This window comes from Scardinius erythrophthalmus (genome assembly GCF_964197995.2).
Source record: "Scardinius erythrophthalmus genome assembly, chromosome: 4".
In the NCBI taxonomy this organism is placed as follows: Eukaryota; Metazoa; Chordata; class Actinopteri; order Cypriniformes; family Leuciscidae; genus Scardinius; species Scardinius erythrophthalmus.
The window spans coordinates 13,830,801-13,856,527 of NC_138224.1; the positions used below are offsets into that span (position 1 = coordinate 13,830,801).

Here is a 25,727-nt window from a genome sequence, read left to right on the forward strand (position 1 = left end):
GACCAGGGTTGGGAAACACTGCACTAGAAGATCTAGTTATGACATCTTAATTAATTTTTTTTTTTTGAAAGAAACAAACATGCAGTGTGAGTGAGCAGAGTGAATTTTCATTTCATGCTGACTTTAAGATCTATCAACATGAGTTCAGACTCAGACTCTTAAACCTTCCATTTATCTCCCAAAATCTTAAATATCTGGATAAATCCTTGGGTTACATGTGGTCCTAAAAGCATCCAACTAGACTATTTGAAAACAAAAGGACTTTTAAGTCTCAATCAAACATTAGGTTGGAAATGGGGTCAGGCTGTCATGCCTGTAATAAGTGAATCCACTTAATACCAAAGATTTAACCTGTCTGAAAGGGATGGTTTCCAAAGCAGAAGACATCTAGAAAGAGATTTAGCCAGCTCTCGGTCACACTGACCCACATTAAGATCTTTAAGGCCAGACAGACTCGTTTAGTTGGAGACATGACACCCAAAACATGTTTTGACATCAACCCAGTGGAACAGCATTTTCTCTGGCAAGCTGTCAAACCCCAGTTATGACCCATCAGCATGTGTCATCCAGCACAGCCACATCAGCAGGAATCATCCCAGCCTTAGACCAACGGTTCATATTTATCAGCCATCGACATGTATGTAAAGTGTGCCAGTAAGGGATCAGCTCTGACCTGGAGAGGTGTTTCAGGATCTGTTTCTTGATCAATCCAGCCATGACCGGTATCTCATCAATCACTTATCCAAGGACGGGCGGTAGAGTTTGGAAGATATACATTTTAGGTTTCCTCCGGTCAACCGGAGTGTTTTCTTCTAAATATCGAAGCGTCGTGATAGGCGAATATAAACATGACTCGTAGAGGCGTCCGTCGCTACCGCTTCACCGTCGGGTCCATGTTGAATGCGCAGTGACGCGTCGGTGGACAAAGGCGCATGCGCAAGAGCACCCCACGAAAATACGTCACATCATTGCTCAGTGTTTTTATTCCATTAGTAAATAAGGTCAAAGAAATTTCCTTTTTATGGTCTTATTCATACACCTACATTACCGGTCAAACTTTTTGAAACATTACTATTTTTAATGTTTTTTTTTTTTTTAAAGTCTCTTATGCTCATCAAGCCTGCATTTATTTAATCAGGAATACAGAAAAAAAATATTTCTGTGATGCAAAGCTGAATTTTCAGCATAATTTCTCCAGTTTTTAGTGTCACATGATCCTTCAGAAATCATTCTAATATGCTGTTTTGATACTCATTTATTATCAATGTTGGAAACAGTTGTGCTGCTTAATTATTTTTAGAAACTGATACTTTTTTCAGGATGCATTGATTAATAAAAAGTTAAAAAGAACAGCATTTATTCAAAATAGAAACCTTTTCTAACAACACAAATCTTTGCTATCACCTTTTATCAATTTAACACATTCTTGATGAATAAAAGTATTAATTTCTTTATAAAAAAAGAAAGAAAAAAAAGACTGAATAAACACTCAAACTCCGACAGTTATAATAAATCTATTTATTATTGATTGGAAATGCCATACTCGTAAACAGAATTGACCATTTGCATTGATAACAGGCAAACGCACACCAAAAATAATTCAATAATTTCTAAATATTTTTATTTTTCCGAATATGAATTAATCAATACATATTTTATGTCCTGAACAAAAAACATATAGAGCTTGTACCGAAATGGACGGGGCTTAAAGGCTTAACATAATAACTAGTGTGACCAATAGAGGGCGACAAAACAATACAGATTTACAGTGATCTCACTTGTGCATGTAACATCACTTTACAAAACGACACACATTTTAGTAGTATAGTGCAGAGTCAGAACAGGGCAAAACAACAACATTATTTTGTCTATTTTCAAAAGATTTTAAAAAGGAGGAACGTACAATGCTTGACCTGGCAGATTAATGCATTAAGGCAGATCCTGTAGTAAAAGAATACATGATTTAGAAAACACCATATTAATCATCAAGATTTGCATTAATTTGCATGACAAAGTCATATATCTGAGATACATTGTATAGACAGCTCAGTATTAGTCCAATATAAGTTTGATGATCACTCAGAAATAAAGGTACAAAGCTGTCACTGGTGTAGTACCCAAAGGTACAAAAGTGAAAAGGTACATCTTTGTACCTTATTTACCCCTAAATGGTATATAGTAGTACCTTAAATGTTCATACATAAGTACTTTAAGTGTACATAGTACCTTTTAGCTTTTGTACCTTTGTACCGTGTGTAACTTTTTTTCTGAGAGTGCTTCTCTAAAACTCTAGTGCATCAACGTACATTACATTCACTTGGTCCCTACAGTGTCCAAAATACAGAAGTGAATCTGTCTTCCCTAAAATACGACAGATAATGATGGCAGTCTCTATGAGGGAGATGCTTCCAGTTTAATGACCAACTTAAAAACAAACAAGATGCAGTGTGAATACCAATTTCAGCTCCAACCACTTCGTTTCATGTTGTCAAAAAGCTCCTTAACTTTGTGCATGTCCTCTATCAGCCTAGCAGGGGCGTCTGACTGTTCCAGCTTCTGAGAAATCTGTAGAGACCGAGTATTAAAAAGAAAAAGTTATGCTAATACACAATCTGAATCCTTAATCGTTCCAGAACTAAACAACCGTCAAATGATTACTAGTGGAAAATATAGCAGCAAGTCTCCTTTCAAAACAGGTTGCTAACATCCTGAACCAAAACAGGATGTGAAAGTGTTGTCACGTTTCATTTAAGTGGCAAAATAGGTTTCCTTTTTAGAATTTCTGTGGCTTCAAAATGCCTGAAAATCCTGTGAAACTGTTCTGTGAAACTGCCACGAATGCACGAAAGAGATGAGCGATCATAACACGGGAATCGTACCTCACTGAAGTAGCGGAGCATGTATTTGTAGAGTTCACGCAGAGCTGCAGATTCATTGAACTCATTTTGATGTTTCTGATGAAAAGAGGGGAATTAACATTAAGCATTTATTCATCACCATATTTTCATCAAAATGCTTCATTAAATCTCTAGGTCCTATATGACAAATTGTACCTTTGACTCATCTTGAAGAAATACTTTCAACTCTTGGCTGCTGATAGAAGGCTGGTCTTTCACTATCTTGTAGTAAGACTTCACTTCCTGTTTGTACTGAGTGATATCTTTGGCATAGAGTAGCTTATTGGTTGGTGAATACTGTAGGAGAATAAGAGAGTCAATAATTGTTCTGATATTCACAGTTTTCCATGTTAGTTTTCAGTGGTTACCTTATCTAGGTGTTGCTCAGCTAGTGAGAAGGAGTCCATGAAAGCCTGAGCGATGACGGACAGACAGCCGTCCAGGTGAGGCGTCTTTTCCATGTCACTGAACACAAAGTCAGGGTTCTTCAGGATATTCACCCAGAAACGAAGTGGAAGGCTGATAGGGAGGTTAGAAAATCTTTTTTAGTTGTGCATTAAACCATTTGAGGCATTTGATAGTGAGCAATCAGTGCAGCTATTGGTGGAGCTCCGCTAAAGTGTACTTCAATGGAGGTGTGTTATCCAGCACCTGTTTGTTTTCCAGATGTGGAGAACATCTGGATCTGAGATTTTTTTTCTCTCTCCTTGTACATCCAGGAAGTCGAAGAAATACTTGACAGCCAGTGGTGCCCTGCTGTTGGGCAATCCCCAGATGCTCTTGAAAAGGGTCTCAACAAAAGAATGGACTGCCACCTGGTGGACACATCAAAAACAAATGAAGCTGAGTTTTCATATTTTATGATCACATTCCATAGACATAATGTTTTTTATACTGTATATTCCATCCTCTAACCCTAACACTACCCTTAAACCTACCAATTTTTTACATTTTCATAAAACATAATATGATTTATAAGCTGTTTTCCTCATGGGGACCAAAATATGTCAGGTATTTCTGGTCAATCTATCCATCATGTGTCTATATCTCTGTCCGTCCATCCATCTGTTGGTCTCTCTATCTATACATCTATCTATACAATAAAATGCTTCTACGTGTCAGTTATTCTCACCTTGGTGGAGAGCAGCTTGGTGAGGTACATCTCCTTGAATTTTAAAGCTTTTTTCTCAGGATGTTTGCTCAGGTCTGTCTCGACATCTGGATCGACCTAGACCAAAACAAAACGTCCGGGTTACCAGGTTTATTTGTTGAAATTGTCAATGCATATGATTAAAGTAATTATACAACAATGTATTCTTATGTGTACTGACAGTGTTTGTAATAGACATGTTTAAGCTATTATGGGTTTCATTATAAGAAGAGGCTAAATGCTTGGTGTATCTTTAAACAATACAAACTGCACTGAGATTTTTATGCTCAGATTCACTTAAAAGCACTTCCTCTTATTTGAGCAGGAAGGAGGTGGCAAAACCGAAAGTGTCACACACCCATGCTCACTTCACTGCAGTGTCATGGAAATGCCAATTATATAACTCATGAACCCTTGACAAGGACCCATGCATGAAAACACAACGCAGTAATTTCTTCACATATTAGAAAACAGAACAGAGCAAACAGAGCAAACAAAACAGACGTTATACAGAAGTAAAAATGCGCTAAATGGCTCCTCACCATATGGAAGTACTTGATAGAGAAGTTCTCATCATCTGTGCAACAAAACACCATGATTATTAGTAAAATAATAAGCAATGTCAACTCAACACTTATGCATCATTGGGCTTTAAACAGACTGATGTTAAATTATTGAATCTCTGGTGTGGTCACAGACTCACAGTGGGTTTTAGTGAGGACTAGAAAAGCCCACATGTCTAACCAAACCTGCATAATGCAGTTGCACTCAAACAATACAGTATGCAACACACATGCAAACATAATCGGGTATAAAAACGCATGTGTTTATACAGACAATTCAAAATGTTGGACCTTTAATTATTAAAAAAAAATTATTGCATCATATAATGATGAACAGATCATCATCAGATTGATATATGTCCAAAATCAAATGTCATTGATTCATTTATATTCATATTTGAATGTAGCAATTACTGATCTGTTAAGCATATACAATCTTCACAAGTGACTAAATTAAAGTTATTATAAAGCACTATCAAAAATAACAAGCGGTCAATAAGAGACTACACTGACAGATGTAGGACGTGGTATAAAAAAAAACAGAGACAGTTTAGACACTTGTACCAACCACTTCCTTTATACAAGGCTGTGTTTAATTCTTGTGCCTCAATGTGACAAGATGCACATATGCAAATGTTGCCTGAGCAGTTTTAGTTCCAGTTCAGATCTCTTATAAAGGGACAGTTGTCATTATTTACTCATCCTCCTCAAGTCATTTCAAACCATCTTAATTTATTTGATGGAAAACCAAAACAGATGCTTATCAGACTATTGACAGTGCTCTTTTTTATATCATGAAAGTGGATGGAGACCAGAGGATGTCAAGCGCCAAATGTGAGGTGGGGTGTTTGCAAAGCTACAGTACTGTGGTGAGCTGAATGTTTGCTTCTAGTACGAGTTGTTAACCAGGCATGTACATATTACAGACAAAATGCAACCAGCCTAATTGTGAAGATCAACAATACATTGTGCATTGCTTCAGTTGAGCTGGGGAATGATTCAAAGGGATGTGACTCACCCGTTACGCTGTTTTGAGTCTTCAATGGGGCATGCACTCTTGTTGTGATCACTTTAATGCATGCTCCATCACCAACCTGGATGGAAATACATATTTAAAAGCACATAAACTCTGAAAATATCAGAAAATACTACTGTGCTGCTGTAGTCTATGGATGTATTATGGGTTAACACAACAGTTCAGCTTAATCTGGGTTTATTTGGCCTTGTGACACAAGCTTTGCAAGTGAAAGGTCAATCTCGAGTTAAGCCAACAGCCGCCCTTGAGAACATAAAAATACTGTGTTCTTATATTTCTTAACCGCTGTTTTCACACTGCTGTCGTTGAGTGTTTCGTTTGTTATTGAGAGAAAAGTGTGCAGCTCATATCTAAATGCGGCTCCCAACAGTGGCCGACGTCAGGATGTTAGCTAACAGTATATCGCTGCAAAAGTATTTCAAACTTCCTTTTACTCCTTAGCGTAGAACGAAAAATAACTTCACCTTTACGATATTCTGACGGATTATGGTCTTTAGATATGGCTCAGGTCCTGTCTTTAATGTAGGTATATGGGATATTTTCCTTGTTTTATCAGTTGTCTGATTGCTTAGAATATAGTACACTTCTTCTCAAAAATGATGTTTACACCATTTTTGGTTCTCATGCACTCACCTGATAATGTTTTAGAGTGTTCAACATGGTAACATGCCCTCGAATCTCTGAGGTCTCATCGACTTCCTGTAGCATAACAAACTTTCCTTCCTTCTCATATTCTGAGAGAGCACAACAAAAAAACAGAAACATCAAACAGATATAGTTCTGTGGTTCTGTCGATAGTGTGACTGGCAACTGAAACAACAGCTTGTTAACAATACAAATAGGTCCTATAAGCTTTAAACCGAAAAAAAGTTTCATGAAATATTTTGATAATCAACACTGAAGGAGAAATGAACAGGGAGCCTACTAACCGATTTCTATATCCCTGAACTGCTGAGTGTAGGGGAAACCAAACTTGCGCTGGAAGGTCTGTAAGATTTTTTCCTTGACTTGCTTTATTGTGTCACAGGTCAGTGCGTTGACGTCTAAGGGTTCACTGACCTCTCCTCCAGTCCCCACAGCAAACACCACCTTCAGTTTCTACAGGGGCATAAACATGAACAAAATGATTTAGTGACTATGAAGAACTACCAATTATATATGTTACACATAAACATTGTCACAGTTCTTATTTTAATGAGAATGAATAGAGAAGGAAACAGTTTAGGGGACAAACATCCAAAGAGCAAAAAAAATCATATATGCTCCCTTGTTTTTTCACAATCTGTTAAAGTCCATGTAAAGTCAAAATTAAGTATGTTTTCTGAGTTTGTCACACCACAGAAAAATGTGTTATTAACCACCCAGCCAAATTTGAATGATAAAAAAGCAGCCAAGTAAACTGCGCTGAAACCACACCCATTGGCGGGAAAGTTGACTTGCGGGCACGCACTGCCGATAATGGCACCAGTGCTCCAGTGCGTTATCGAGCCCCCGTTTTAGCCCCACCCAAAAAATCCGGAACACAGCAAGGGTGAAAAACTGTTTAAAGTCCCTGTAAAGGCAATTCTAAAAAAAAAATTCTAAACACATTAGAAATGTTAGAAATGTATTGCTAAAACATATTACAAAGACTGTGAACTGTGAAGTACTGAATTGTGGAGCTCCAATGTTCAAATTCAAATTAAGATATTGACAAAAATCAACCTTAAAAAAGTTGTTGCTATATTGATGTCACGCGTGTGGCTGTAATAAGGAATTTGTATTTTAACGAAGCACGACAAAGGAGAAGTCAAAATTAAACAGTCTTTTAAATAATAACAGAGAACACAAAGGACATTTAGCTTCACAATCACTTAGCACAAACATTGACAACATGGAACAAAGAACAGAATGATTTGAGGGCTTATTTACACACACAGAGATCTGCATAACTAAATGAATGACTATGGAGACAAACCAGACAACACCGGCAAACAGGAACTGAACACAAAACCAAAACTAACTATACATGTTACAATTAAAAAATGACACTGAAAAATGTTTTTAAAATCATATTCTGCTCATAATGTCCTCAGCAGTCAGAGAGAGTCAACATCTTTCATATCACTGGAGCTGTACTCACAATATTCAATAAGCTCCAGTAAAACAAAACCTTATTTATACACATTATCTCTTCTTTTATATACTTGGCACATATTTATTAAGACAATTTTAGAGGGTGTTCTGTTATTTTTTATGGGAGGTAGATCAAAACCTTTAAACTGCCAGACTAATTGTTTATATATATGATAGATCAGGTATTAAGACCCTTTCAGTACATGAATCAACTATTATGGTCAATACAGGGAAATAAGTTAAATGATTCGACCTAATATGTATCTTTTTAAAAAGTCAGTTTAAAGCAAAAAATAAAATAAAAATGCAGTATCAACCTAAAACGAATTACTTATGGCAGGAACTTTTTAGGACGTAGTGAAAAATGCACTGTTGCATCAGAATCCCGGCTATGATGCCGTCTAAAGACTTCTTCTTTTTTTTAAAAAAAAAAAGACTTCCGTAATTTTACCTGTAATAAAGGGAAAAATACCATTTCAAACTATGAGTTAGACCATCTTCTGACACAAATATGTTCCTTTGGAGGAATGCAAGTTTCTTGCTTGGCAATACCGGTACAGTCCGGTTTTGTGAGAGGAAGGCTTGTGCAAAACTGATATCCTTTGCAGATGGCAAAATGCAGAAGCACAATGCTCTCACAAGTCTAACAATGAGAGGCTGCTGGTGGTATCTAAGGGAAGATGGCCTGGTCACATGATTCTGTTTGCATACTGTGATTAATATTAACTCTTTTCTTGCTTACTCAAGTGTTTATGAGCTGCTAGACAACAACCACCCAACCACAGTCAATATGAGAATCACAGGTCAGGAAAGAATCAGGAACAGAAAATGTCAGGAACCAAATACATGCTGTAATAAAAATCCCAATGGCCCGCAATAAACAATTATAACAAGTGTAACAAGTAGGAAAGCAACACAACAGTCGGGAAATGATGCCCGAAGCACTTGTGCAAGAAATATTGCACAACGAAGAGAAGTTACAAGAAGTTACAAGATGTCTTGGTGACGTACAGTTTATAAGCAAACTCAAGAGGTTTGAAATGTACACAGCTAGTAATAAACTTCTGAGTTTCAGACAAAATATCTGAAATAAATCAATTCAGTCTTGGTTGGTGAGATTAACAGACTTCAAAACAAAACAAAATGACCAACCCCAAACTTTTGAACGGTAGTGTATATAATATACCATTTGGGAAGGGACATATTTGGTGTTTCTTTTTAATTAATTAAAAGGGGGAACTACTAAAACGTCAATGTGGCTTGTTACGGTATTTTTGAGGTTAGTACTTTCCATAACTGTTTCATTTTGTGAACAGTTTCTCTTTTGTATAGATTTGACCGTAAGAGAAGAAAATACTGACCAGGGCATCAAAGTCCTGCGCTTGGCAGAGAAGCCAGTCCTCGCTAAGGGTGTACAGAGCTTTCTCCGTCACTGAATCCACCGGCCCTTTAGAGATCTGCTGAGTCAGAGCTGACACCAACAGAAAGAGAGGCTGTCCTACTGATTCCTATGGACGAAACACACACATTTTGTGCATAAACATGCGAGTACACACGAGCAGTGAATGATAATATGCACTTTATGAATCCACGATAAAGTGGATGTATGGACGGACCCTGAGGAAGCCATACAGACAGATGGACATCCAGTTGGTAAGAAGCTTCTCCACTATGGACTCTGTGCGGCGCAGGAGAAGTTTTGGATTTGCATTACTGGACTGGTCCATCAGACTCTGCAGAAGGTCCTCCATTACTTCTGTGAGATAAAGCAGGTCTCCATGGAGGGCCAGAGTCAACAGAGACGCCACTGTACATCTGAGAGAGAGAGGAATAGAAAGAGAGATATAAAGAAAGGAACAAAAACACAAGGTATAAAAAAAGAGAAACAGACAAGTAGATACAGGGTCAAAGACAGACTGAGTGAAAGAGATCAGTTGTTTTTTTAACTTTATATTAATATGATTAAGTGCTATATATTATGCAAATAATCAAGCCTATGTGTATTGCAATTATTTGCCTTAATATGATTTTAATATTTTTTTCTAATATTGATGCTTTTATGCATAACCTTAGGATCTAATTTGAGGTTTCAGTAGCAACCTGTGTGCGTTTCAAGAGAGCAACCATTTTTTTATTTTCTTAATTTTGCTTTATTATCATTAATTTTTTTATATCATATATATTTAATCATTTGTATTATTCATCATTTGACCATCTATACCATTTATGTCATACATTTTTATAATTAATATTACTTATGAGTTCCCTCACTCTTGTGATGCTTACTATTGTAGTTTATTCTTATGATTGTGGGCTTTCGTGGAATATTTGTCTTCATGAATAAGAGATAAGATGGAATGTCTCCATTTCAAGGCTTTATGAGATGTTATTGTGAAGCAATTTGATAAAACAACACTTGCTGGACTTGTGCTGGTCAGACGAAGTCTATGCATTGAAACATCAACTAACATTACATAGTTTCAGTGTGATGGTCATTTTAAAAGACACTTCTGAGTTCCCTCGTTGAAGACGAAGTGCTATTTGTATAATGCCACAGAACATTATCTCTGTTTACACTTCTAAGCAACAGAAACCAAACCAGAGCCTCACAATAGCCATAAAGACCTGTGACCAAGTTAAACAAGTCATATTCAAACAGAGGCAGAAATGTTTTCAAAGCATCTTCGACTCACTTGTCTTTTATGTTGAAGTTTTTCTGTTCCTCTAATGCATGCACAAAACAACTGAGAAACTGCTTATCTCTGATCAGCGCAGCAAAAGCCTCACATTTTTCATCAACAGTGGTCTGAACAGAGTCCTGACCATAAAAAAATGACAGAGTTATAGTTAAATCATCTATTTTTACAGTGTGGTATGTTTACACTTTATATAGGCCAACTGCTAAATATACTGTAGCATTTTACCTCTCCAATGTCTCTGATCATGACTGCTGACAGAGGACCAGCCTAGAGAAAATAAGAAAATATATATTAAACAAACACATATGGTAAATCTACAATAAAATATGCATCAAAAAGTAATAAAGCTCTTAAACCTCAGGAAAGAAGATTTTCAAGGCAAAGTGCTTGTAATCCAGGAAAGGTATGGCTCCAACATTATCAATCAAGTCGGATTTTTCTGTTTGCAAGTCAACAAACCCTGTCAAAAACAAACAAAAATAAATGTATGACGTAATCACACACAACTAGACATCAAATAGTAAGTAACATGGCAACAATATGAGCACTGAGGGATTTAACATTTTATGTTTTCAGCAGAACAGCAAGCAACAATTGGTGTTCCCTTTCGAGAACGTTCTCTCGTACTGCGTTGCAAACGCTATGGGAAAACTCCTTTTCTCGAGAATATTGAAGCCTTTATTTTAAAACGCATTTGCTACAGCACAGGCGAGAGCATCAGACCCACGTGAGTGAGCTGATAGGCTGTGCTGTGGGCAACTGCACGAACCAATGGCGGATAGACAGAAGCGCGCGAGCCAATCAGGGCGCTTGGCGCTCTGTCACTGTCAAGCGCGCGAAACTACACGTGACCATAACATATAAATACAGATAGAATCCGCCATTTGACAGATTTAATCTCCTTCAGCTCGACTCACCTCGTCGCTGATTTTCTCCGGTCGTAAGAAGCCCTCGTCGTGGAAAAGCCGTCCAGCGGAACAGCTTCGCATCCCGGCATCTCGCCAGCTGAGCGTTTCCCTGTGGCATCCGACGAAAAATTATATCCTTTTCATTGCATATTTATCTAAAAGAGCAAACCGCTGTTTTCACAGCGCGGCATAATGCCTCTCTCCATCTGTGAGAGCTGCGGGGTCTCCCTGCATGCATCCAACGGACACACCCAGTGTGCGGCCTGCCTCGGCCCTGAGCACGCCGAGGCAGCGCTCATGAAAGGCGGCTGCCAATTCTGCGACGGGATGCCTGTCTCCGTTCTCCGTTCAAGGCTGTCTTCGACGGTGACCGATTCCGCCCACCTTCCGTCTTCGGCGCCCCACGAGCCCCGTAGGAAGAAGCGGCGCGATCAGAGGCGTCCTGAGCGCGGTGAGTTTAGCGAGTGCACGCCGGGCCTTTCTCCTCGTGCCTCGCCCACGCCTTCTTCGCCTGTCCTGTTCTCTCGGAGCGAGCAGCGCCCCTCGTCTGAAGCGGCTGGACTCGTCTCTTTCGGCGCATCTCCGGATGACGTCGATGACGCACTTTCTATGGCGGCATCTGAGAGCGAGGATTGGTCGGGCTCCGCGGACCCCGCCCCCCCCTCTCAGCTAGAGTTTTCTGATACTCGAGCGAGCATTGACGCCGAACTTCTCCGTGTCATGTCTCGCGCTGTTGACGAGTTGGGACTCGATTGGCTTTCTCCAGCTGAGCCCGCCAGAAGCCGCCTCGATGAATGGTACCTGCCGGGGCGCCAGCAGGCCCCTCGTCAGCGCGCCGCTCCATTTATGCCTGAGGTTCACGAAGAGCTCACAAAATGCTGGCGCGCGCCCTTTTCAGCGCGAACGCGCTCATCTGCCTCTTCTACGCTCTCCACTGTTGACGGCGCTGAAGAGAAAGGATATGTGTCTCTCCCCCCACTGGAGGAAGCGGTCGCTGCACACTTATGCCCCCCCACTGCAGGTAGTTGGAGGTCTAAGACGGTGCACCCTTCTAAGCCGTGCAGAACTACTTCGGCCATTGCCAGCCGCGCATACGCTGCCGCCGGTCAAGCCGCCTCTGCACTTCACGCCATGGCGACGCTTCAAGCCTTCCAGGCCAAACTTCTCCGTTCCATGGATGAGTCAGGCCCGGACCCAGACACATTTAAAGACCTCAGGAGTGCCACGGATCTGGCACTGAGGGCCACGAAGACCACCGCTCAAGCCCTGGGCCGCAATATGGCCAGCCTAGTGGTAATGGAGCGCCACCTCTGGCTAAACTTAACCGAGATCAGGGACGCGGATAAATCTGCCTTCCTCGACTCGCCCGTCACAGCCTCAGGTCTCTTCGGCCCATCTGTCAGCGGCTTCGCCGATCGCTTCACTGAAGCTCAGAAGGCTTCCAGCGCCATGAGACACTTTCTACCAAAGCGCTCCAGCTCAGTCCAACGGCGCCCCAAGAGCACGCCGCGACCTGAGAAAGTGGTGTCCCAGGTCCTCCAGCCCCGCCCAGCGGCTGAGACCAGTAAGCACATGAAGCCAGCGAAACGGTTCCCGTTCCCTAAGCGCCAGGGCCCGCGGCCGAAGCTGACGCTCGATCACGAGCCCAAGAAGCCGTCCTAACCGGCACAAAGAGGGGTCACTGTCCCGCTGCGGCCGGACCAGCCCCAAAAATCGCTCGACTACTGCTCACGGCTCCCTCTTCAGTTCAGGCGGCTGCAGCAGTTCTAAATGCAGTTCATGGGCCCGTCACATGTCACGCACCCCTGCAAACAAACGCTGTTTTAACAGCGACCCACACAAAGCACAAATCGAGCATAATTTCTCACATGCATACATGTCAGTCCGAGCCCCCCACTCTGGGTGTTCCAGATATGATAATGCCTCTAGCTCTGCGGGCTCTAGCTTGGCAAGCTATCCCCGGAGTTTCAGTATGGGTGATGAACATCATAAAGCATGGTTACTCGCTTCAGTTCGCCCGCAGACCACCGCGTTTTCGCGCAGTTATACAAACCACGGTAAGGGGCACATTGAGTCATGTCCTCCGCACCGAAGTGTTAAGTCTGCTGGCGAAAGGGGCCATCGAGAAGATCCCCCCTTCTCTGAGCGAGTCAGGTTTTTACAGCCGATACTTTCTTGTTCCAAAGAAAGACGGCGGCCTGAGACCCATTTTAGATCTCAGACATCTGAACAAGGCTCTCATGTCACGGCCGTTCAGAATGCTCACGACCAGACATATCCTGACGCAGATTCGCCCAGGCGACTGGTTTTTCTCAGTAGATCTGAAAGACGCTTACTTTCACATTCAAGTGAACCCCCACCACAGGCCATTCTTGAGATTCGCCTTCGAGGGGCAGACATACCAGTACACAGTTCTTCCATTTGGACTGGCACTAGCGCCTCGTACATTCACGAAGTGCATGGATGCAGCTCTCTCCCCCCTGAGACAGCGGGGAATGCGCATCCTAAACTACCTCGACGACTGGCTCATACTGACCCAGTCAGAGGCGGAGTCACATACTCACAAAGCCTGGCTCCTCAGCCATCTAGAATGTCTAGGGCTCAGGGTCAATGTTGCAAAGAGTGTTCTGTTGCCCAGCCAACGTATCACGTTCCTGGGAACAGTTCTCGACTCCGTACTTATGAGAGCATGGCCCACACCGGCCCGTGCTCTAACGATTCAGCAGCTCACGGCATCGTTCATAGAGGGCTCTCTTGTACCCCTCAGAACGTTTCAGAGGATCCTTGGCCTGATGGCCTCTGCATCATCAGTACTCCAACTAGGCCTACTGCGTATGCGTCCTCTTCAGCTGTGGCTGGCTCCTCTGGTGCCACCCCACGCCTGGCATTCAGGCCACTTGATTATCAAGGTGGACCAGCGCTGTGTTCAAGCCCTGGCCCCTTGGAAAAACGCCAGCTGGTACCAGCAGGGCGTAAGCATGGGGGTAGTTTCAGAGAGGAGGATGATTTCAACAGACGCCTCCAACTCCGGTTGGGGAGCTCTGTACGAGGGCAGGCCTGCCTCCGGCCTCTGGTCGAGCTCGGAGAAACGCCTACACATAAACTGCCTCGAAATGAGAGCAGTTTTTCTAGCCCTAAAAACATTCCTCCCATACCTGGCGGGACACCACGTGTTGGTACGGACGGACAACATGTCGGTGGTCTCTTACATAAATCGCCAGGGCGGCCTCAGGTCCCGCAACCTGTTTACCATAGCCTCACAGCTCTTGCTATGGGCTCACACCAATCTGCGCTCGCTCAGGGCAGCTCACGTGCCAGGCACGTTGAATACAGGAGCAGACATGCTCTCTCGGGGCAGAGTTCCCCCAGAGGAATGGTCTCTCCACCCTCAGACAGTTCTCCTACTCTGGGAGGTCTTCGGGAAGGCAGAAGTAGATCTTTTCGCCTCAGAAGACAACTGTCAATGCCCAATCTTTTTCTCAAAGAGCAGGGATGCGTTGGCCCACGACTGGCCCAACCTTCCTCTCTATGCGTTCCCCCCGGTCTCGATGCTCCCTCAGGTCATCGAACGGATCAGGAACACGAAAAGCGCAGTGCTATTAGTAGCTCCTCTCTGGCGGACCCAGGTTTGGTTCCCAGAGTTGATGCAGCTGTCTGTAGCAGACCCGTGGCCAATCCCAGTGAGGCGCGACCTCCTGACTCAGGCCAACAGGACAATCTGGCATCCCCGTCCCGACTTATGGGCCCTACATGTATGGCCACTCAACGGGTACCCCAGAACCTCCCAGAGGGCGTCCTGAATACTATAAAGGAAGCTAGAGCTCCGTCTACCAGACGCCTCTATCTCAGTAAATGGTCAGTGTTTTCCAGCTGGTGTTTAGCTCGAGACCTCGACCCATACACTTGTGAAGTACCAAGAGTACTGTCTTTTCTACAGGAGATGTTGGACGCGGGTCGCTCCCCCTCCACTCTCAAAGTGTACGTGGCAGCCATTGCTGCTTTTCACGTATTGGAAGCCGGGGCCTCCTTAGGAAAAAGCGACCTTATAGTTCGCTTCCTCAGGGGCGCCAGGAGGCTTAACCCGCCTCGGCCACCGTCTGTTCCAGCCTGGGACCTCTCCTTGGTCCTGCGGGCTCTTAAGGGACCTCCCTTTGAACCACTTCAGTCAGCTGATCCTAAGTCTCTCTCTCTGAAAACCGCCCTGCTTCTAGCACTGGCGTCAGTAAAGAGAATAGGGGATTTACAGGCGCTGTCTACCAGCGCTTCCTGTCTGGAGTTTGGTCCTAATGACTCCAAGGTCATTCTTAGGCCAAGACATGGATATGTTCCTAAGGTGCTCTCAACTCCGTTCAGAGCCCAGGTTATTTCTCTGTCAGCTCTCCCCTCCTCCGAGGAGGATAGCGATTCTCTCATGCTTTGCCCAGTCAGAGCTTTGAGAATTTATCTGGAGCGTTCGGCCTCTTTCAGACAGTCTGAACAGCTCTTTGTGTGTTTCGGGGGCCGATCCAAGGGCCTCCCGGTCACTAAAACCACACTGTCCAGATGGATAGTTGACGCCATTGCCCTGGCTTACACCTCACTGGGCCTCTCTTGTCCCATAGGTGTTAGAGCTCATTCCACGAGAGGTGTTGCCTCTTCGTGGGCTTGGTCAAGTGGTATTCCCATTGAAGACATTTGTGCGGCGGCCGGCTGGTCCGCTCCGTCCACATTTGTGAGATTCTATAAGCTGGATGTCCCTGCTCTGCAGACATGCGTTCTTTCTGTCTAGACTCTGGCTCTGTGGATCCAGACTAGTTTTGAACCATGGTCACTTGGGTATTCCCATCTATAGCATATGTGCGGCGGCCGGATATCCGCTCCGTCCACATTGTTGAATTATAGCTTTAATGCCCTTGCTTGTAGCTACAGTTCTTCTGTCTAGACACTGGCTCTGTGACCCAGTCTAGTTGATATTGAACACACGGTTTTCACTTTGTGGGCTAAGTGACTGGCTCTGGCCAGATCCGATGAATTATAACTTTAATGTCCCTGCTTTGCAGTTACAGTCTTTTCAGTCTAGACTCTGGCTCTGCTGACCCAGACTAGTTTGATATTAAACACACGGCTATCACCTTGTGGGTTAAATGACTGGCTCTGGCCAGTCTTTATTACGGATAATTGATGGGCCCGATGTTCAGTCTCTTTTTATCCTGGCTATTCTGTACTTCCCGGAACTCTGGTGAGTCAGAGCGGCCAAAAGATTAATAGCACGGCGTTTTAAATGGAAACGTTCCCATAGCGTTTGCAACGCAGTACGAGAGAACGTTCTCGTAAGGGAACGTACTGGTTACTTTCGTAACCTCGGTTCCCTTAGAGATAAGGGAACGAGTACTGCGTTGCCTTGCCGTGCTATTTTTCTTATGGCAGGTTTGTCGCTTCAGTCGATTATACCTGTCAAATGGCGGATTCTATCTGTATTTATATGTTATGGTCACGTGTAGTTTCGCGCGCTTGACAGTGACAGAGCGCCAAGCGCCCTGATTGGCTCGCGCGCTTCTGTCTATCCGCCATTGGTTCGTGCAGTTGCCCACAGCACAGCCTATCAGCTCACTCACGTGGGTCTGATGCTCTCGCCTGTGCTGTAGCAAATGCGTTTTAAAATAAAGGCTTCAATATTCTCGAGAAAAGGAGTTTTCCCATAGCGTTTGCAACGCAGTACTCGTTCCCTTATCTCTAAGGGAACCGAGGTTACGAAAGTAACCAGTACGTTTGCCTGCAAAAATTGTCTGCAAAGTTGCCCAGGTGTTGCTATGAGGTTGCTACTCATCAGCTAAAAAAAAAAAAAAAAACACTCAAAGTCTGTATATCCACCTATTCTTATGCAAATTTTGGGATGTTGCATAAAAAAAAAAAATCGCAGGATGGAAACACCAAGAAGCACATAGTCTAAATATGTGTAAATAAAAAACGTAGATGCTCAATTAAAGTAGATAATTTTTTATCTGATAAGAAAACACATAAACTATGAAGGAGACACATTTATCGAATACATTTCTTGATGCGCAACAAAAAATGTCTTGTGCCTTTACCTCAACAGATCATGTGATCAGAAAAATGGAGGAGAGCGAGAGGTATGTTCGGATGGAGGTCCGAACATTCTTAAACATCCTTTTTGAAAAAGATTCTTGATCGAAAAACCAACAAAACCAACTTTTCCGAGAAGTACGAGCAGAGATGATCCTTCCATTTTATTACAGATATCACAAGGTATGGAAATGGTGATTTATTCACAAATTTTATGTTTTAACCAATTCATATAATTTGTGTCCGTAGCACAAAGCTGTAGGACAAGTTATTCACCTAAGTTTAATACAGTATTTAGGATTTAGTTGTTTGTTCAAATCGCTAACCTTCAGTATGAGCAATAGAAACAATGACACTTGCCTTTACAAACACCACACAACAAAGACCAGCATTTCAAAAATGACCGACCTTGTCGTATATCCCTTCTGATGTTGCTTTCCAGCATTTCCAGTTGTTTGTTCATTTTCTCATTCATTTTTCTCTGGCTCTTACGGTGAGCAATGACTCCAACTAGACAGATGTGCGAAACCACATATTAATCCCTGCAGGACTAATGTTTAAATATGTGAGGTAAATCTGAAATCACTTACCAACAGCAGCTAGAACTAAGAGCAGAATCACTGCGACAAGGATGTATAAGATCATCAAAGGACTATGAGACTCAAGGGTTTTAGTCAAATACCCAACATTTATCTGAAAATTATAGTAAAATAAAGGAGATTTATGTCTTTTAAATAGGCAAGGGTCAATAATTAATTAACAAGAAATGTTGCATAAAGACATGTTTATTTAATATTTATTATTTAGACTCACAATGAGTGAGTCCACTGCTCTTGATTCTCCTTTAATCTTACAGATGATGGCATTGGACTCAATCTTCTCCAAAACACACTGATACTGCTGATCTCCATGTAGACCCGTCACATTCACATCACTCATACTCAAGTTCAATGAATCTGTGTTTTTCTGAGAAAGAGATGTAGAAGAGTGTGGAGGTTGTGAGATTCACATGCTGATGTGCAAAAACACTGACTGCTCATAATAATATATTTTCTGAGATTGGGTTGGGTTTCCTGTTTTTAAGAACAGGGCCTGGAAAAAATAGGCATGTGTGCCAAAACACGCAGACTGTACATTGATCTTAAACTCACTGTAATGCTAAACTCACCTTAATGTTGACCTGTAGGTCGCTGTTCACCTGTAAGGTGGTGAATCCAGTGAATTCTGGATCAGACTCATAGGACAAACTCTTACAGTCCACAGTGGAGTTTCCAACTTTCATTGACAAGCTTAAAAGTCCACTGCCATCGTATTTAGGGGAATGAAACCACACATCCTGAGAAAAGAGAGACAATGAAGATATGACTCCAATACATGTGACACGTGAAGCTCCATGAAGCAATAAAACACAATAAAATTGCATGAGCTGACACAGACAAACTGCTAATTATTTTCATGTTATGAGTGGTAACTGACAAGCAATTTTAAAATTCAAAAAGATTTAGTAATATATATATATATATATATATATATATATATATATATATATATATATATATATATATATATAGTTCAAGACTTTATACACACACACACACACACACGTTTGTGAGTGAGGGATAATTCACAGCCTTAAAATAAAAGTAACCCCTTTAAAATAATCAATTACATATTTAGAGTCACTGAAGTGCTTTTAACAATTATATGAGCAGATAAATGACATTTCTTTCTAAATAAGACCTCATGCAGTACATGTGTGAATCTGGGCTGTTTGAAGACTCACTGAAGTTATTAATAGCTGACCTCTGTGTTTCAGATAAAGTGCTGTGAGTAATTGCAGGAGTAATAAACACATGTCTTACCCCTGAGCTTTTGTTGTATTGAGTTTGAAGCTCTTTATTAGAGTGACGGACAATAACAGATTCCACAGATTCCATATTGCTCCCCTGAAGATCAATCTTCCTTCCACCACTGAATGAAGAGATATTAAAATATATATTAAAATATTTATAATAGAGATATTAAAGTTACTGTGTAATGTTCCTGTTTGAGCGTAAACAACATTTGCATAGTTCCAATGCTCAAAGTTCAAAGCAAAGGAAGATATTTGCTTTTAAAGAAATCGCTTTTTAAGGACTACAACAAAAGGCTAGTAGGGACTACACGACATTCCTCCTGGATTAGTGACATCACTAACCCTAAAATTTACATAAACCCTGCCCCCGGGAACGCGAATATGTTAATCAATGACTAGAAGATAGTTAGCTCCACATCAGCTGCATGAATTCTTCAACTAACCATTCAGAAAAGAACCTTTCGTTGTCACTTCTGCTTGAGTCTCTCCATCATTGTCTGACTCCGGTTTGAACATAAAAGGCTAAAAGTTGTGAAATTTTCAGTGCATGTCTGTGTGAGGTAACAGGACATGCTGTTGTAGCTCCGCTCTCTGTGACGGAAGCAGTAGCTCATTTGCATTTAAAGGGACAGACACAAAAAGGGTGCGTTTTTGCTAACCCTCAAAAAGTGACAATTTTAACAAGCTATATAAAAAAATATTTGGGGTATTTTGAGCTAAAACTTCACATACACACTCTGTGGACATCAAAGACTTACTTTACATCTTGTGAAAAGGGCATTATACCACCCCTTTAACCATTTCAGCCAGTAATACAGAATATTACAGTTTTTTTCAGTCGCTAACAAGCGTTTGTCCAGCCAGTGTTCACATTTTCAAAACTCTAAACACAATTAGCACAGCATCAGTCTTTTGTGGCCATACCATTCACATATTTCTTGTATTTTTCACACAATATGCAGTCAGTGAACACATTTCCATAATGCTTAAATTTTCTTAACAGACAAGCTATACCTCCCAACAAAATGATGGATTGTTTTTGTAGTATTTACAAATGTTAACACACAACATCCCACAATAGCAAAAACAATATTCCAAACCTTAGATACAGTATGGACTGCATTTATTTATTTACCATTTACATGAAACTTTTACCATTTTTGTAAATTTCATGATTTTAGCAAAATGTGATTTTGATTGCTAGCAAAATGTGTTGCTTTTGAACAATGTCATGAAGAAACAAGCTTTTCGAGTCCATATGCATCTTCCTGTAATGATGCTGAAAATCCAGCTTTTCATCACAGGAATACTGTAAATTACATTTTACACATGACATACATATTTTTAAAAAGAAATCAGTTATTTCAAATTGTACTAATATTTTACAATATGAAAGTTTTTTTTAAAAAAAACCTCTGCTTCTGCAATGATATCAGTTCAAAAACAATATATCAGTGAGAGAGTCAAGGAGCTACAACGGCAATATGTCCAGATATAGTGTACTGTATATTCAATTCAATGTCCAGTTCTATAAGCTTTGCACTTTGCAAGTAGGTAACCTACACAGTAATATGTTACAGTACAGTATAGTATACAGTGATGATATGATTTACATAAACTTTGTTTTGAGAGTTATGGAATTGGAGGCCAACCAGGCCCCTCATGAATTCATATACATAGATGAGGCAGGATTCAATCTGGCCAAAAGGCGTCGACCTGGACAAAATGTAATGTTTTTGCTGTTGTTTTTTTGTTCAGAATGCTCTTGTGTGTTTCATGGATATTTTTCTACTGTACCTCCTGTAGTAAACAGTAAAGGAATAAAAACTGATTTGCTTTTTACTGGAATGTTTATGAATGTGAAAGTACTGTACATGTGGACATACAGTTCCCAACCAAGAAATTTTGTGTAAAACGGTGGATTGCATGTTTTGCATGCAGATACCTGTAAAACTGAAACATAAAAGTCTATGCAGTTTTAGTAATGTCAACAATAGCCAGTATTTTGAAACCTGGTGTACTTTGATTGACTGCATGTACCTTGTGAAGTGAAAACAAGTGTTATTCTTTGACAGAATAATTTCATTTTGAGTCAGATTTCCAGTGTTTTGGTAAAGTTAGTGTGTGCACAGAGAAACATGTTTTCTGTTTTGAAATGAAGAGTTAGTGTATATTTAACAAAATGTGTTTTTGAGAAGACAATTAACCATTTGGCCAATTGTGTTTTGTAGGTGTGAGTCTGTGTTAAGAGTTTAGAAAAAGTATCTGAAGTATGGGTAAGCGCTTGTTAGCGATTGAAAAAAACTGTAAGAATGGTCTTGCTGTCAGCAAGCAGGTCTTGCTCTTTCTGAAAATCTTAAACAATACTAGTCTAAGGTCACATGTGAGTCAGTAAACTGCAGATCTCAGAATTATGAAACATAGAGGAAATTACTTAATGACTCTAATTTCTGATTTCATTTCTTTCAATCTCACATATATGTGTTTTTCCACAGTATCTCAGCAGATTATTCTTTGCAAACCTTCATTTTCCATATAAACAGCATTCTTGCATATTTCTTGATTAAAATGCCATTAGATTATCATGAGCATGACATTTAAAATGAGCAGTTTTCATCTCAAGGCACTGATGGGATATGGAAGCTGTTCTACCAGTGGTCTGAAAGCTCTTACCTCCTCCAGGAGACTGTGGACTGTATTCCTGTGCAGCTGGGCTGGGAACTGTAAGTGATGGTACTGTTACCATGACAACGGTTGTCAGAAGTAACAACACACACTTTCACTGTTCCTTTAGTTCCACTGGGAGGAATGTGGAACCTTAGAGTATTGTTGGAGCGATCAAACACTGGAGATCTGAGGGGAACGTTCATGCACAGATATACAATATAATTTATCTCAATCTACACACATTCAAAAATACGACTAAACACAAACAAAGAGAGTCTCACTCTTTAGGAATACACTCCAGATCCCCTTGAATATGGATTTTAATGACAGATTCCAGGTTCCTTCCTCTTAGTGAAACGTTGTTTCTGCCATGGAAAGAAACTTTGTTGGGCTCCAGAGAGAGAATCTCTGGCTTCTGCAGGACACAAAATGTTGCACTCAGTAAAGAAAGGCCGTACAGGTAGGATTTTTTTTTTTTTTATTCCATATCCACTTAATGTGTGACCTAAAGCATTATTTAATAAACAACAGAAATAAATGTAAATTTTATAACATACATTTTATAAATGATAATAATAATGTGCAGTAATTAATTATAATTGTAAATAAGGATAAATCATATTTTTATTTTATTTAAAAGCATAATGATTGTGATAAATCATTTATTGCTTATATTATATAGAAGAAATCAACTTTTGTTTTAAAAGAATTTTAAAAGCAAATAGTTCCACAAAAATCAAACAAAATCTTCAGACTCTTGTAAAGTCACATCTATTTGAAATAGGAACAAACTGAAAAAACAACATCCCTATTCTGTGAAGTTGGGTTCATAATGATTTCCATAATGACACTTACTGTAATCTCAGAGAGTAGATCTTTACATGCATCCTAAAAAGTAGAAAAAGAGAGAGAACTGAGCGGTTCATTTACTTCCTGAGTTTTCTTCAGTCCACACAATGATATTTGAATAATCTTGAATCTTTATAAAGGTTACGTATTTCCCAATACGTATAATGAAGCACTGAATTGTAGAATACAGTATGTCTCACCTGTATGAGTCCAGTTCCATGTGTCCAATCACAACGCTGAGAGGAAGAGGACCACTGACACCCAGATGAGACACACTGCGCACACCTGCATTCATGCACATATGATGTATTAATATAATATATAAAGCTCTGTTATCATGTTATCATTACTGCATTATGCAATTCTTCACACTGAATTTCATTTTCTCACTGTGTATAAGAAGCATTTGTGTTTTCTGTGATACTGGAGCAGTTCCTCAGTGTCAGTGTCTCTGTGATCTTCTGATCCTTAATGGTAACAGTAGCAGAGACTTCTGAAACTGAATAGATTATCAAAAATGTTTATGGTTATTAAAAAAATCATATTCTGACTACAAAAATGTACTGTAGCGCACATACTTCATTAATAAAAAAAAACTAACCTCCAGTATAAAGTATGTGGTCAAGAAAACTACAGGAGCAGTTTGGGAAAACTGCAGTCAGATCAGACCCGTCACACAGATTCACACTTCCTGTGGTGAAGGAACATGAGAAGGCGGGATTTCCTGTGCTCTCCAGACTCAAGACAAGATGTAGAGTAACCTGTGTAGGAGAGGGCAATGTTTGGTAGTCATATAAATTATTTATTGAATATATTCCATAAATTATGATCAATATTTCCAGATTATGACCCTCTACCTTTCTAGAAGAGTTCTCTGTCATCTGAAATGAAAGCAGCTGTGTCTTAAGAGAGTTTTTTGGGATGGACACCCATAAAGTATTTGAGCATTCATCTTGAGTAGAACATCTAGATAAAAACATCATCAATTTATCTCGTACAGATCTGTTTGCACACTGCTCACCATGTCCATATAGATGATCAGAATTTAAAAGACTGTTCTAAGAAACCATTTTAAGTGATGATAAGCAGATTGCATGTGTGATGTGAAATCCCATGTGATAAAGGCAGGCTGACCTCTGTGTGTTCACACACCAGCCGCAGAGAGGATCCAGAGCAGCTCTGCAGTCTTTCAGAGATCTGTATTTAGCACACTGAACCACAGACACTCTTCTGAGCTACATCAAAAACATGAGCAGAAAGAGACAAGTTTGATGATTCAGTGTAATACAGTTGATTGTTAATTGCACATTTCTAAACCTCACCTCTTTCCTCAGAGCGATGTAGATATATTTTAAATCTACTGGATCAAAGTGCATTCTGGGAAGCACTGCTCGTTCATCATCAGATTTGTACAGCACTATTGGACAGCCTGGTGTGAATTTCTCATCCAAAACCAGCTAACAACAAACAGAAATACAAATCATAAATTGTGATTGTATTAGTTCAAATGCAAAGGTAAACAACAGATTAAATGGAGGGCAGGAATTTAAAAATGAAAACTTATTGAGAGGTGAAGGAGACCTTTATCAGTTGTCCATCACTGGTTCCTATGAACAACACAATCCAGGATCCACTTCTAACTGCTGCCACTGATGACATTGAGCTGTACTTGAACACCACAGAGAGCGGCTGAAGGTTACTACCACTCTGCAACACAAAGAACAAAAATATTATGACTTTGGTGAATAGTGAAATTAAGTTTTTACATTCTACATAATGCTGATTTTCCAACCTCAGAATCACATTTTTCACCAGTAGCGCAGAAACCCTTCACTTTGCCTCGAACTGTACTGATGTCGTACAGAGCCAGCGCGGTGTTCTCCGGATCCTGCTGATTCTGCGCACTGAACACTCCTGCCCAAATAACAGCGTTCCCTGAGGGAATAACGGTGGAGGAGACGAGCACTGGACGAGCTTTATCATTGCAGCACTCTATCGTTGCAGCCTGTAGGGATTTAAAGATCTCTGACTTTTTTCTTTTATTGCTGTCCATCCGCAGGACGTGCACTTTCCTCTCCGAGTCAGTCTTTGCGTTGAGAAATAAGTAGGACTCTGAGGGAGAAACTCTCTGGAATCCGTCAACAAACTCCACATCTCTAGCGGTGCTCTGTATGAAGGGGGTTAATCCGTCCTCTATGTTGTTGAAAATCCCACCAGTTTGAGACTGTAAAGTGTTCCACAGTTTAACAACAGGATACGGATCTTGATGTTTTGTTTGTTCGTCCTTTTTCCCAACCAAAAGATACTTACTGGTACTTGGACCTGCTATGAACGCAACAGATGTCTCATTCTCTCTCGGTCCTACAGATATACTTTCAAAGTAAATACTCTTTGTAATGTCATTCAGATCAAGAACTTCGCAGTATCCATCTATAAAGTTCCCACAGGTTATCAGGGTGTTGTTGTCGTCAAAAGGCACTAGAATGTTGACTCTATTTTGATGAGTGGCATTAGTGATGTCCTTCCTCTTCTCCTCAGAAAGATCGAGTCTCATCTGATGTAGTCGATGGTCAGTAAGAACGAACAACTTACTTTTACCAACTACAAAGTCCTTGATGTCTCCATCAAAGTTCACCACATCACCGCAAATGCAATGTTTCAAAAGTGGGAGCACAAGTATTCCAAGTAAGTATCCTCTCATCTTGCATATCTGAGAGATCAGCTGAAGTTTCGAGATCTTGTCACAGAGATCAACTGCGCTCAGATGCGTCCACGGCTGAAGTGGATAGAAGTGAAAGCAGCGGCTCTGAAGATGCCTGATGACTTCCGCGCAACACGCCAACAAATCTGTAGCCCTGATTGCGACATTTGGATGTTTCGCAAGTTACAACATTTCCTGATTAAATACTTTTTCAGGATCCTACA

The 25,727-nt window shown here is 40.8% G+C and overlaps 2 protein-coding genes across 4 annotated transcripts in view; both read right to left on the reverse strand.

Moving 5' to 3' along the window:
* The window catches only part of bltp3b (bridge-like lipid transfer protein family member 3B), a 34,545-nt gene extending 33,621 nt beyond the window's left edge, over window positions 1-924 (reverse strand). For 2 of the 3 annotated variants that reach the window (XM_081364449.1, XM_081364448.1), the window contains exon 1: window positions 674-850. In XM_081364449.1, the coding sequence (XP_081220575.1) occupies window positions 674-717 (44 nt within the window). In that variant the 5' untranslated portion in view covers window positions 718-850. Of the gene's footprint in view, window positions 1-673 lie in introns of all 3 variants that reach the window. The other variant, XM_081364450.1, reaches the window with a different exon arrangement.
* Window positions 925-1,497: 573 nt separating this feature from the next.
* plxnc1 (plexin C1) lies at window positions 1,498-25,589 on the reverse strand. Its single transcript, XM_081363828.1, has 31 exons — window positions 24,595-25,589; window positions 24,384-24,509; window positions 24,125-24,259; window positions 23,937-24,037; window positions 23,660-23,768; window positions 23,404-23,563; window positions 23,193-23,301; window positions 23,003-23,087; window positions 22,809-22,841; window positions 22,235-22,368; window positions 21,960-22,139; window positions 19,294-19,402; window positions 18,600-18,767; window positions 18,245-18,397; window positions 18,022-18,124; window positions 17,840-17,941; window positions 10,817-10,920; window positions 10,686-10,727; window positions 10,455-10,579; window positions 9,378-9,576; window positions 9,123-9,269; window positions 6,576-6,744; window positions 6,280-6,380; window positions 5,629-5,704; window positions 4,590-4,624; window positions 4,030-4,125; window positions 3,549-3,712; window positions 3,266-3,416; window positions 3,054-3,194; window positions 2,880-2,954; window positions 1,498-2,565 (listed from the first exon to the last, which is right to left on the reverse strand). Exons 1-31 carry the CDS (start codon window positions 25,501-25,503, stop codon window positions 2,461-2,463), a joined length of 4,446 nt encoding a protein of 1,481 aa, XP_081219954.1. The 5' UTR covers window positions 25,504-25,589; the 3' UTR covers window positions 1,498-2,460.
* Window positions 25,590-25,727: the final 138 nt, after the last annotated feature.

What these genes read in the sequence shown, in the direction of transcription:
- plxnc1 (XM_081363828.1), bottom strand. Translation starts at nt 25,503, where the DNA reads ATGAGAGGATACTTACTTGGAATACTTGTGCTCCCACTTTTGAAACAT. An exon ending in CGCAGGACTTTGATGCCCTG is followed by an intron (nt 6,745 to 9,122) that starts GTCAGTATTTTC and finishes ATGCCCCTGTAG; the next exon opens with AAACTGAAGGTGGTGTTTGC. An exon ending in GTTCAGGGATATAGAAATCG is followed by an intron (nt 6,381 to 6,575) that starts GTTAGTAGGCTC and finishes GTGCTCTCTCAG; the next exon opens with AATATGAGAAGGAAGGAAAG.